Below are 13,275 nucleotides of genomic sequence, written 5' to 3' on the forward strand. Positions count from 1 at the left end.
ACTTCTGCAGGATATTAAGAGGTATTAGACAAATGCAGGGTCCCATAGTCAAATAAGGTTTGGAAACCCAGTGTTAAGTGTTAAATAGATTTCTTTGCAAAGGTCCATCCCAGAGCCTTTAACTTGTGAGTGTAAATCATGAATGCCCCAGGGGCGGAGAAGGAAATGAGGGGAAGTGTATGATAAGCGGGGATTCCCAAAGTGAATTGACTAAGGGAACGTTTTTTGTTTGTAGATCATCTCAAGGGACTAGTGTCCTCTAGAATTGTTGTTAGCTGCCATCAAGTTGGCCCCGACTGATGGCAACCCCATGCCTGACAGAATAAAACGCTGCCTGGTCCTGTGCCATTCTCATGATCAGTTGCGAATCACATCATTGTGATCCATAGGGTTTTCACTGGCTGATTTTCAGAAGTAGGTTTCCAGGCCTTTCTTCCTATTCCATCTTAGTCTGGAAGCTCCACTGAAACCTGTTCAGCATTGTAGCGACACGCAACCATCCACTGAAATGGCTGTTGTATTTCCTCTAGAATAACCCATACCCATTGCTCTCAAGTGGATTGCGACTCATAACAGCCCTACAGGACACTGTAGAACTGCACTATAGGGTTCCAAGGAGCGGCTGGTGGATTTGAACTGTCAGCCTTTTGGCTAGTGGCCGAACTCTTAACCACTGCGCCAGCAGGGCTCCTGCCCTAGAATAGCTTTAGGAAATGCTGTTTTATAGCCATGTTCTGATTATAGGGGACAGTTCAGTAGCCCAGAACAGACAAGATTTCTCAATATTACTTTCTAATTCTGTTGCATACCCCTTGTTACTGACACAAACATAAAAGCTTGTTATTAATTTTTTAAAAAATCCTAGCCACTCATACCAGAGGACATGGTCCAGATGTTAGCTAGATAGCCATCTTGGTGTGAACAGGAAGCGTCTGACTGACAAGCTGCCACTCCGATTGCGTAGCCTTTCTGCAGCATCCTGTCCCGCAGACGCCTCCTAAGAAGGCAGGAGTTAACTTTGCACCCGATCCTTCCCCCGTTCTGGCACTGACAAGCCCAGGGCCAGGCTCAGTGTTGCCAGGCTCAGTGTGGTCACACTGTGAAGGACCTGAGAGACAGTTTAGCTTCTCTTCGTGAATTACCCAGCGTGCCCAATAAGTACACAGGGAATCCCCGGATGTAAATCTGACACCTCCGTGCCTGATGCCACCTCTAGGTCCCGGCTGGCAAAATGCAGACAGTGTGTTTAAGTGTATTCATAACCGTAGCTGAGTAAAGGGGGCCTTACAAAAGGCGGGCAGTTAGTTGTAGGGGAATTGCTGTTTCCAACCACGGGCTGGGACACAGTCCCCACTTCCCCATCCAAATTGCATCCTGGGATTTGAATCTTCAACTTGTGATCTGCAGTGGGGAAGGGAGTGCTAATCAATTTTGCCAGACCCTGAGTGCTTTACATTCATTTTCCCAATTAGCAGTCCTCCATCTGTAAGCCAAATCAGTTGCTATCGAGTTGACTTCGACTAATGAATCTCAAGTATGTCAGAGCAGAACTGTGCTCCACAGGGTTTTCAGTAGCTGATGTTTTGGAAGTTGATTGCCAGGCCTTTCTTCCGAGGTGCCTCTGGGTGGCTTTGAACCTCCAACCTTTCAGTTAGCAGCTGAGTGCTTAATTGTTTATACCACCTAGGGATCCTCCATCTGTGGGTATGGTAAAACAAAGCAACCACCCTAAGCCACCATTGCCTTATCTGGAACGTAGGGATAATACTAGTACCCGCCTCAAATTCTCAGCTGCTAACCAAAAGGTTGGCAGTTCAAATCTACCAGCTGCTCCTTGGAAACCCTGTGGGGCAGTTCTGCTCCCTCCTATAGGGTCACTGTGAGTCAGAACCAACTCCATGGCAACTAACAAAAAAAAAAACAAATCATTTCTCTAAGAGCCCTGGTGCCACAATGGTTAAACACTCAGCTGCTAATGAAACAGTCAGCAGTTTAAACCTACCAGCAGCTCCGTGGGAAAAAGACCTGGCGATCTGTTCCCGTAAAGATTACAGCCTAGGAAACCCGATGGGGCAGTTCTACTCTGTCACTGGGGTTGTTATGAGTGGAAATGGACTCTGTGACACCCAACAACACTTGTTACTATAGTTACAGTAACACTCGTTCCTGTAGTTACTACAACACTCGTTCCTATAGTTACAGGAACACTCGTTCCTATAGTTACAGCTACTCCTTGTGTTTCTGCAGAACTCCAGCTCCGGCTCCAGTCTCCAGGACCAGAAGATCGCTGGCATGTTCGACCTGACTCCCGAGTACCGCCAGCAGCACTTCCTCACCGGCCTTCTCTTTACTGAACTGGCTGCTGCTCTGGATGCCGAAGGGGAAGGGTGTGTTTCTGACCTTTAAAAGGAAATACGGAGCTGAAAGATGTCCTTAATAAGATTTGGAGTCCAACGTCTCATGCTTGGTGTAAAACTCTACCATTTGCCAGTTCCAGAGGGGAGATGCATTCGTGTTCTGAGAAACAGGTCCCAGTAGGAATGCAGGAAAGGTGTCGGGGGCGGGAGAGGGACCACAGAATGACTTCTTTCAGTCACTTATTTATGGGCGAGAATTTACCAACTCTATTATAACAGCTTTCACGGTGATACTTTGATTGGTATACTCCCTGAGAACAGGAACGAAGCCGTTTATTTATTATTGTGGTGAAAATATACACCCAAAACATTAGCCAGCACAACAACTTCTACGTTTACAATTCAATGCCGTTGATTACATTGTTCGTGTTGCGCCACCATTATTGCAATCCTTTCCCAAAAATATTCCACCGCCATTCACATAAACATGGTTTTCCTTTGCCCCTCCTCACCTCCCTTGCTAACTGTTAATTATTTTTGGTTTCTTTATATATTTGCTTATTTCATATAAGTGAGATCATGCAGTATTTGTCCTTTTGGGAGTGACTTATTTTGCTCAGCATGGTGTTTTTTAGGTTCATCCATGTTGTAGCATGTGTCCGGACTTTATTCCTCTTCGTGGCTGAGTAGTATTCCATTGTATGGATAGACCACATTTTCTGTATCCATTTGTCTGTTGATGGACATTTCCATTGTTTCAACGTTTTGGCTAATGTGAAAAGTGCTAAAGTGAACATTGATGTACAGGTCCACAAAACCATTTTTAACTATGGGGACAGTCCCCAGAGGCTGCAGCAAGGTGGCACATGACTCAAAGCTGACCAAAGACATGGCTGCCGATGACGAAGACTTGTTCTGTGTCTGGGTTGTGTTTCTCACAGGCTAAGACAGAAGCCACATGCTCAGGATGTATAAGTCCATTTGTTGTTGTTGTTGTTGGGTGCTGTCAAGTCAATCCCAACTCAAAGCGACACTGTATGACAGAATGGAACTGCCTCATAGGGTTTCCAAGGCTATAATCTTTGCAAGAGCCGCTGGTGGGTTTGAACCGCCTACCTTTCAGTTAGCAGCCCAGCACTGAACCATTGCGCTACCAGGCTCCTTCTAAGTCCATTTACCTCTTGTAAATTGGATCACCTAGAAGCATGTCATTAATTTTACACACAAGTAAAATTTTGCTGAAGATCATTCAAAAGTGTCTGCAGCAGTATATCAACAGGGAACGTCCAGAAATTCAAACCAGATTCAGAAGAGGACATGGAACTGGGGATATCATTGCTGATGTCAGATGGATCCTGGCTTAAAGCAGAAAATACCAGAAGGATATTTACCTGTGTTTTATTGATTTTGCAAAGGCATTCAACTGTGTGGGTCATAACAAATTATGGATAACAATGCAGAGAATGGGAATTCCAGAACACTTAATTGTGCTCATAAGGAACCTGTACACAGATCAAGAGGCAGTTGTTCGAACAGAACAAGGGGATACCGCGTGGTTTAAAATCAGGAGAGGTGTGCGTCAGGGTTGTATTCTTTCACCATACTTATTCAATCTATATGCTGAGCAAATAATCTGAGAAGCTGGACTATATGAAGAAGAACAGGGCATCAGGATTGGAGGAAGACTCATTAACAACCTGTGATATGCAAATGACACAGTATTGCTTGCTGAAAGTGAAGAAGACTTGAAACACTTACTGTTGAAGATCAAAGACCACAGCCTTCAGTATGGGTTACACCTCAAGATAAAACAAAAATCCTCACAACTGGACCAATAAGCAACATCATGATAAACAGAGAAAAGATTGAAGTGATCAAGAATTTCATTGTACCTGGATCCACAATCAACACCCATGGAAGCATCAGTCAAGAAATCAAAAGACACATTGCATTGGGCAAATCTGCTGCAAAAGACCACTTTAAAGTGTTAAAAAGCAAAGGTGTCACCTTGAAGACTAAGGTGCACCTGACCCAAGCCGTGTTGTTTTTCGGTCACCTCATATGTATGAGAAAGTTGGACAATGAATAAGGAAGACTGAAAAAGAATTAATGCCTTTGAATTGTGGTGTTGGCAAAGAATATTGAATATACCATGGACTGCCAAAAAAACAAACAGGTCTGTCTTGGAGGAAGTACAACCAAAATGCTCCTTAGGAGCAAGGATGGCAAGACTACATCTCACATACTTTGAACTTGTTATCAGGAGGGATCAGTCCCTGGAGAAGGACATCATGCTTGGTAAAGAGGAGGGTCAGTGAAAAAGAGGAAGACCCTCAGCAAGATGGATTGACACAGTGGCTGTGGCAATGGGCTCAGGCGTAACAACGTTCGTGGGGATGATGCAGGACTGGGCACTGTCTCTCTCTGTCATACATAGGGTAACTGTGAGTCGGAATCAACTTGACGGCACCTAACAACAACAACAACAACATCATGCTTACTGGCGAAAGGCTGAATGCTTTCCCCCATAAGATCAAGAATAAGACAAAGATGTCTGCTCTCACCTCTTCTAGGCTGAAATATTTATGGGAGCAAATCACAGGTCTTTTCTCCCCTGGGAAGAGCCCTCACGGTGCAGTGGTTAAGAGCTCAGGCTGGTAACCAAAAGATCAGCAGTTCAAATCCACCAGCTGCTCCTTAGAAACCCTACAGCTCTACTCTGTCCTATAGGGTCTCTATGAGTTGCAATCGACTTGATGGCAATGGGTTTTTCTCCCACGGAGAGGCTGGTGGGTTTGAACTGCAGACCTTTTGGTTAGCAGTTGAGCACTTAACCACTGTGCCACCAGGGCTTCTTCAATTAGCCACTAAGTAAATACAAATCAAAACCACAATGCGATACCACTTTATACCCATAAGGACAGTTACAACAAAAAGATGGACAATAACAAATGTTGGCAAGGATGTGGAAAAATTGTAACCTCATCCATTGCTGGTGGGAATGTAAAAAGATGCAGCCACTTTGGAAAACAGCCTGGCAGTTCCTCAAGAGGTTAAACGCAGAGCTCCCATATGATCCAGCAATTCCACTCCCGTGTAGATACCCGAGAGCCATGAAAACACATCCACACAAAAACTTGTATGTGAATACTCATGGCAGCAGTCGTGATTCATAGTAGCCAAAAAGCGGAAACAAACCAAACGTCCATCAACTGATGAATGGGTGAATAAGATGCAGTGTATCCGTACAACGTAGCACAATTTGGCAGTACAAAAGGAAGAGGTACCGATTCACGCTACGACACGATGAACCTCGAGAACGGCGTGCGGAGCAGCAGACCCAGGACTGGAACACACGTGGCCTGGCTGTGGAATCCATTAACTTCTGCCCTTTTCTGCCTGTTTTTCACATTGTCACCTCATTCTGAGGGGCACTCTGATGTCCTTATTGTTTAGGAGCTCTCTGGGTAGTCTCAGGGCACCATAACCTCTGTTTTCTGTGTTGTGCCCCCAGAATCAGCAAAGTGCAAAGGAAGGCTGTCAGCGCCATCCACAGCCTGCTGAGCAGTCACGACCTGGACCCGCGGTGTGTCAAACCGGACGTGAAGGTCAAAATTGCTTCCCTCTATCTGCCCTTGGTCGGCATCATTTTGGATGCTCTGCCACAGTTCTATGACTTTACAGGTAAGACACCTTCTGTTTCCTTCCTTGGACTGGCAGGTAAACCAAAACCTGTTACCACTGAGTCAACTCTGACACATGGTCACCCCATGTGTTTCAGGTAGAACTGTGCTCCATAGGGTTTTCAATGGCTATGATCCTTCTGAAGCCAATTGCCAGGTCTTTCTTCTGAGTCATCTCTGGGTGAATTTCAAAAACCAGTCATTCGTACCACCCAGGGACTCCAGATCGATGGGAGCCTCTGCCACATACCCAGCAGAATGAGGTCACTCACATTAGCTCCAGTGTGAACATGTTTGTATGAGCAATTCTCCACACTGGTGGTCCCCTGTCCTCATCTGAGTTCTTCAGAGGAGCAAAACCAGTAAGCATATATATAAATATATACATAGGGAGAGACTGATTTCAAGGAAATGGCTCATACAATTGTGGAGGATGGCAAATCCCAAATCCGTGGGTCAGGCAACAGGCTGGAGGTTTCTCCTGAATTGACCTGGTTGTAGGGGCTGACGGACCCAAAATCTGCAGGTCAGGTGGCCAGCCGCTGGCTCTCAGGGTTGTGGGAGCTAGAAAATCTAAAATCTGCAGGTCAGGCTGCTGGCTCACATCCTAAGAACCAAGGTCAGCGAACGACAAAGCAAATGCAGGGTGGAGTGTAGGAGGAGATGGCAAGCTTTGCCAGAACATCCATATATATTGGAGGCAGGGCACACCCCCAAGGAAACCTCCCTTCCAGCTGATTGGCTGCTCACCTCAGGTCTCACAATGGAGGATGATTACATAATGTCTGCCGAACCACTGAGAATCCTGGCCTAGCCAAGCTGATACATAACAATAACCATCACATCCCCAAAGCCTCTTGAACACAGGTCCCAATCGATTAAAAAAAAAAAATCCAAAAGCATATAACCTCACATATGTTTGCTTAGAAATTACATACAAGCACATACGTATGGGGAGTGCCTGGGTGGTGCAAATGGTTAACATGCTCAGCTACTAACTGAAAGATTGGAGGTTCCAGTCCACCCAGAGGCACCTCGGAAGAAGGGCCTGGAGATCCGGTTCCGAAAGCTCACAGTCATGAAAACCCTACAGAACACAGCTCTACTCTGCACATGGGGTCACCGTGAGTTGAGATCGACTTGACAGCAGCTAGTTATCTGCCTGCCGACCGCACATGCACACACAGAAACACACACACACACACACACACACGATTCTGATCACTTCCGAAAGTGGTTATTGCTTTTTTCTCAACTTAGAGGAAGTTCTTGGAAATTACCATGCTCCTCTCTTGGCTGACGAAGGAGACTGGGGTCTGGGGATTGTTTACGTGAGCCAAGCCATCCTTTCAGGAAGTCATTCTTGGAATTTCAAACCGTCCAGCTCTTCCCATTCCCTCCAAATGCAAAGTACCGTGTGATGAAATTGCCTTAAAACACAATAGTGTATTATTATTATTAAAAATTGTGTTCTGTCTTAGCAGCTTTACCAGATGAAAATGTTGTTTACACAGTTATTTTTCTGGAAAATGTAAGGTCCAAATCGTTACGGTGTTGACAGGTCTAATACAATGAGTTTCTAATAATAAATCAGCAGCAAGGTTTTTCTTTAACACTTTTCCAAGAACTGCTCAAACAGTTTCTGTGCCTATATCCGGTAGCATTCTTAACAACCAACCTTTTAAATTGCAGGATCTTTTTCTTTTGTTTGCTTGTATGCATCTATACCTATGTAGAAAAAAACCTGTTTCTGCCTAATTGATTCTGACTCCTAGAGACCCTGTAGAACAGAGTAGAACTGCCCCAGAGGGTTTCCTTTCCAGAAGCAGACTGCCATCTTTCTCCCACAGAGCCGCTGGTGGGTTCGAACCTACAACTTTTGGTTAGCAGCCACGCACTTAAACCACTGCATCATCAGGGCTCCTTATACCTATTTACAGATATTTTTCTGTTGTATAAACCTGTTGCTGTTGAGTCAATTCCAACTCATAGATAACAATAACATTTCCAACATTTTGAAATTTAATAAATTATTGTTGAATTTACAGCTATGTGGCTTGTTACTCTATAAGGCGCTTATTTAATTATATAAATTTGAAGTCCTTTCTATGTGGTCATTATTTAAAATATATGGGTAAGGTAAAAAAAAAAAAATTAGACTGCAGGAAAGTTTCATGAAAGCTTTGAAAACTTTTGTCTTCACCAGTTTGAAAAATTAAATTCTAGCCTTATCTTGTAGTGGGCGTTTTATCTCTCTTGCTAGCTGGCCTGCTTTTTCCAATAGATGGCACCAGATTAAATAGTGCTAGACCTCAGGTTTAAAATTATTCTGCCGAATTCTGTGACTAGTAAGTATCAGTATAAATAAGTCGAGTCCCTGAGTGGGGCAGATGGTTAAGCAATGAACTGCTAACCAAAGGGTTGGTGGTTCAAAGCCTCCTACAAGCACCTTGAAAAAGAGGCCTGGCAGTCTGCTTCCAAGAGGTCACAGCCTTGAAAACCCTATGGAGCAGGTCTACTCCGCGCACGCAGGGATGCTATGAGGCAGAATTGATGCAAGGGCAACTCACAGCAACATCAATAAGTTGGAACTTAGATTTGCTGACTGCTGGGCAGGGGACACACAGGGAAATAGTGTCTTTGGCTTGGCATCACCAACGGTGTTTTAATTACAGTTGCAGATGCCCGTAGTGGAAAAAGTCGATCCAACGGCTCAGATGAAGAACAGGAAGGAGGAAGTCCAATTAACCAGAATGTAGCCCTGGCCATCGCTGGGAATAATTTTAATCTGAAGGCCAGCGGAATTAGCCTGTCTTCTTTGGTATGTTGGTGCCCGTTTCTCTGGTTTATCCTCTCCCCTCCCCCAGGCTACTTTTTGTTGTTGTTGGGAGTCCCTGGGTGGCACAAACAGTGAAGCGCTCAACTACTAGCCGAAAGGTTGGCTGCTGAAGCCCACCCAGAGGCACCTCAGAAGAAAGACCTGGTGACCTGGTTCCAAAAGGACGCAGCCTTGGAAACCCTATGGAGCAGCTCTGCTCAGCGCACATGGGATCACCATGAGCCACAATCAACAACAACGACACTAACAAAAACATCTGTAGCATAATATTTGCCAATTTAACGTTTTTCATGTGTTCAAGTAAGTGATGTCGATTACGTTAATCAGGTTGTGCAGCCAGTGTCCATGGCCAGATTTCCACTGCGCACTTTCTCCCACCTCCTGATGGGTCTGTTCTTATGTTCACGACCAGAAGCTGGTGTAGAGCAGGCAGTGGGGGTGTCTGCCTCACTGCTTGTTTCCGGAAGGAATCACCGAGAGGCTGGCGGCCGAGATGGCACAAAGGAAGCAGCAGGCAGGTCAAGGTCAGGGTTCTGGCAACAGCAGATCCTCAGTCAAATCCTTGCAGACCCAAAGGTGCCAAGTTCAAGGTTCAGGAAACCAGGAAAGAGGTGCCTTGGGAAATCTGAGATCACTGCAAAGGAGATCAAAGGAAGGCTGCCCAAGGACAGGCGCTGGGACTGTTTTATTCTGTGTATTCATTCCTTGTACTTTGTCTGCCTACAAAAAAAAGAGACGAAGGGGGCTTGTAGCTTGGGATAAGCGCATCTTAAGTAAAGGAAGTCAGCTTTACTATGTCCCCAGGGAACCTACATGAGGGCAGTGGTGGTTCAGTGGTAGAATTCTCACCTCTCACCTTCCACGGGGAGACCCAGGTTCAATTCCTGGCTGGTGCATCTCACGTGCAGCCACCACCCATCTGTCAGTGGAGTTTTACGTGTAGTTGTGACGCTGACCAGGTTTCAGCAGACCTTCCAGAGTAAGCAGACTAGGAAGAAAGGCCTGGCTACTTCCGAGAGTCAGACAATGAAAAAACAGTGTAGGACACAATGGCTCGTTCTGCATCTGATCATGGGGATGACACAAGACCAGGCAGCACTTTGTTCCGTCGTGCATGGGGCCGCCCTGAGTAGGAGCCAGCTCACGACAGCTAACAGCAACAAGGCGGAGCCAAAAAGGAATTGTTTGGTTCTGTCCTTTGAGCAGACTGTGTGGGCTTAAAGAGAGGCTCCTCAGGGAAGGCAGCCTCTGATTCCCTTGAGGTAAGACCCATCTCTATCCCTTCATGAGCTCTGACTATCTCTTTGTCAAGACCAAACCAAAAAAATCAAAACTCTTGCCGTGGAGTCCATTCTGACTCATAGAGACCCTATAGGGCAGAGTAGAGCTGCCCCATAGGGTTACCAAGGAACAGCTGGTGGATTCGAACTAACATTTGGTTAGCAGCCAAGCTCTTAACCACTGCACTGCCAGGCTCCTCCACAGGTAGAGGGATTAGGATTTACAACACATATTTTTGGGAGACACAATTTAATCCATAACACAGGTCCAGGGCTAACTCTTCTTTACTGGTAACTTTCTTCTCTTCCCTCTGGCACTTAGCAATTCCTTGTCCCCAAACACCCCGTGAGGGCTGGAGTGCAGACAGGCAGAGGCAGAGGAAGGAGAAAGGACTTTGGAGATTTGATGTCTCTGATCCTACAGTTGGATAGCTATTGTTTGATTTATGACCTCCTCCCCCATGGTAATATCCGTCTTCCGAAAGTTAATTGCTTGAGGCACTGCATGCCTTTTACATTGTTTTTGTTAAAAATAATGAAAACTCAGCAAAATTTGAACAAACACTTTATTCTGAGCTGTTACTCTTTATGCATATAAAAGCCAAAACCAAACCTGTTGCCATAAAGTTGATTCCGAAGCATAGCAACCCTATAGGTCAGAGTAGTACTGCCCCATGGGGTTTCCCAGGAACAGCTGGTGGATTCAAACTGCTGACCGAGGTCTTAACCACTGCACCACCAGGGCTCCTGTATGCACATAGGGAGACCATTTTAATTCCAGAAAAAGCAAATGGCTCAAAGTAAGCTAGGTGCAAAACCAAAACCAAACCCAGTGCTGTCGAGTCGATTCCGACTCATAGCGACCCTATAGGACAGAGTAGAACACCTCCACAGAGTTTCCACGGAGCGCCTGGTGGATTTGAACTGCCCCCCTTTTGGTTAGCAGCCGTAGCACTGAACCACTACGCCACCAGGGTTTCCTAGCTAGGTATGGTGAGGCTTATAAAGAGAAGAGGTGGGAGAAATTCACGTAGATGATCGACCATTGGCTAATCTTAACATGATTGATTGAACCCTGCCCTCGTCCCTTTACTGAGATCAGTTGATACCAGGTCACAAGATGGTGTCTGCCCCTCCACCCAGCCATACCTTTTTTTTTTTTTTTTTTAATTGTGCTTTAGATGAAGGTTTACAGAGCAAATTAGTTTATCATTAAACAATAACATTGTTTTTGCGACATTGGTTGACAACCATATCTTTTCAGATTCAAATTTAGTAACCCTGACTTTGAGCAGGAAAGAAAGGATTTGTCACCTTGGGAGAACGAAAAGCCACAGGCGGATTCGTTTTGGTCAGGGATTTCCTTAAAGTGAATACTTGGTTTTGTTGGTCAGAAAACCCCCAAATCAAAGCAAGATATCTGCTATCAGTTTTTCTCTTTGATATTGTTTGCCTCTAAGGGAGAAACTCCACCGCCTAAAGATGACCTGTCAGAACGTATTCCCTGCAAAGTTATAATGTATCTAAAGACTTCATTCTTCTTTTCAACCTGCTCTGAAAAACTCAAGTCAAAGTACCTCCATCAGCTGATATCCCCATCCACAACTGACTCCACCCTCATTTACTCACAAATACCTCACTGCAATTTCTCCAGCACATTCCACCAGATATTAGCTATGCCTCCTGAACGGAGGCTGCAGACGTGTATTGTTGTTGGTGTGGATTTGATGAGTAACACTGCACTTGGCGCCGTAAAATGAGCGCTCGTGGCCAAAGGCTTAAAGCAGATAGGCTTAGCTGACCCCCACCTACAGGCAGACATAATTCATGGCTCGTCTTATGACGGAAGACTTCACGGAGTTCTGGACTTGATTAATTTGCCAAGCAGGTCATGACCCCAATGTTTGGAGTCTGTGACCGAGAAGCTAGATCAGGGACAATGGGAGTGTGGGTGGCTCCCAGCCAGGCTAGTCCTCTTCTGCACGTCCAAGCCTCCACTGTCCAGTTGAAGGAGAAGTACTTGGAGAGTTTCACAACAGGAAAGCCCCTTTTGTATCACTGAGATTGGGGAGTATGAAAGACTAGAGAAAACTGCCAGACCACACTGCCATAATGGGTTGAATCGTATCCCCCCAAAATATGTGTTGACCCCACCCCTGTGGATGTAATGCCATTTGGAAATAGAGTTTTCTTTGTTATGTTAATGAGCAACATCAGTGTAGGGCATCCTAACCCTAAGCATTTTTAGGATATAAAGGAGCAGCATAGACTCAGAGACAAGCACAAACAGGGAGAGATAGACACCACACACAGATCGCCAGGGAACCCAGGAACACTGGGGCTAGAGAGGCCGAGACACAGATCTTCCCCCGGAGCAGACAAGGACAGAACCTTCCCCTAGAGGCCTGAATTTGGACTTCTAGCTTCCTAAACTGTGAAAAAATAAATTTCTGTTCATTAAAGCAACCCCCGTGTGATATTTCTGTAATAGGAGCATTAGGGACTAAGACAACCTCCTCAATGGAGGCAGCCCAGTTACATACCCAGATACATACCGCCCCATGAGGGGCCCCTTTGCTGAGCAGCCAAGCCCAAGAACACACTACCAGCCCACCCACTCTTGGTGCAGGGACCTGTGCGTCCGCCATGCACATCCACCCATCCACGCACCATGGCCACCATTCAGTTGATAGGAAGATGGCACCTGGGGGAGAGCAAGGCTCCGATTAATGCAGGGAGGAGAAAGAGCAGGGATGGCTATGCGGAAAATGGGTGCAGTGGCCATGTCAGATTGTGTCATCTCTTCTGATTGTAGGATCCTCACCAACAAAACTGAGAGCACTTTGTTTTTGGTGAAAAGACACACAGCAGATCACATGCCCACTAGGCAATCTGTACATATACAATTCAGTGACATTGGTTACATTCTTCACGTTGTGGCAAAACAGAACAAAGCTACCCAAAATAACAAAGCTTCCTGGTAACCTGGGAGAAAAGTTGGAAGAAGCTACAGCTGATGGCGGAAAAGCTGAGACTGTCTGCAGCAGTCCCAGCAGTGCTTTCTTCAACCCTGGGAGTGGGGTGGGGAGGAGTGGGGTGGAGAGGAAAGTGCAATT

General features: G+C 45.7%; 1 protein-coding gene across 6 annotated transcripts in view; it reads left to right on the top strand.

Moving 5' to 3' along the window:
* The window catches only part of DOCK8 (dedicator of cytokinesis 8), a 216,811-nt gene that overhangs the window by 158,291 nt on the left and 45,245 nt on the right, over nucleotides 1-13,275 (top strand). For all 6 annotated transcript variants that reach the window (XM_064290563.1, XM_064290562.1, XM_064290567.1 and 3 more), the window contains 3 exons: nucleotides 2,248-2,387; nucleotides 5,872-6,041; nucleotides 8,716-8,861. In XM_064290563.1, the coding sequence (XP_064146633.1) occupies nucleotides 2,248-2,387; nucleotides 5,872-6,041; nucleotides 8,716-8,861 (456 nt within the window). The remainder of the gene's footprint in view (nucleotides 1-2,247; nucleotides 2,388-5,871; nucleotides 6,042-8,715; nucleotides 8,862-13,275) is intronic.

This window comes from Loxodonta africana, chromosome 9 (genome assembly GCF_030014295.1).
Source record: "Loxodonta africana isolate mLoxAfr1 chromosome 9, mLoxAfr1.hap2, whole genome shotgun sequence".
NCBI lineage: Eukaryota > Metazoa > Chordata > Mammalia > Proboscidea > Elephantidae > Loxodonta > Loxodonta africana.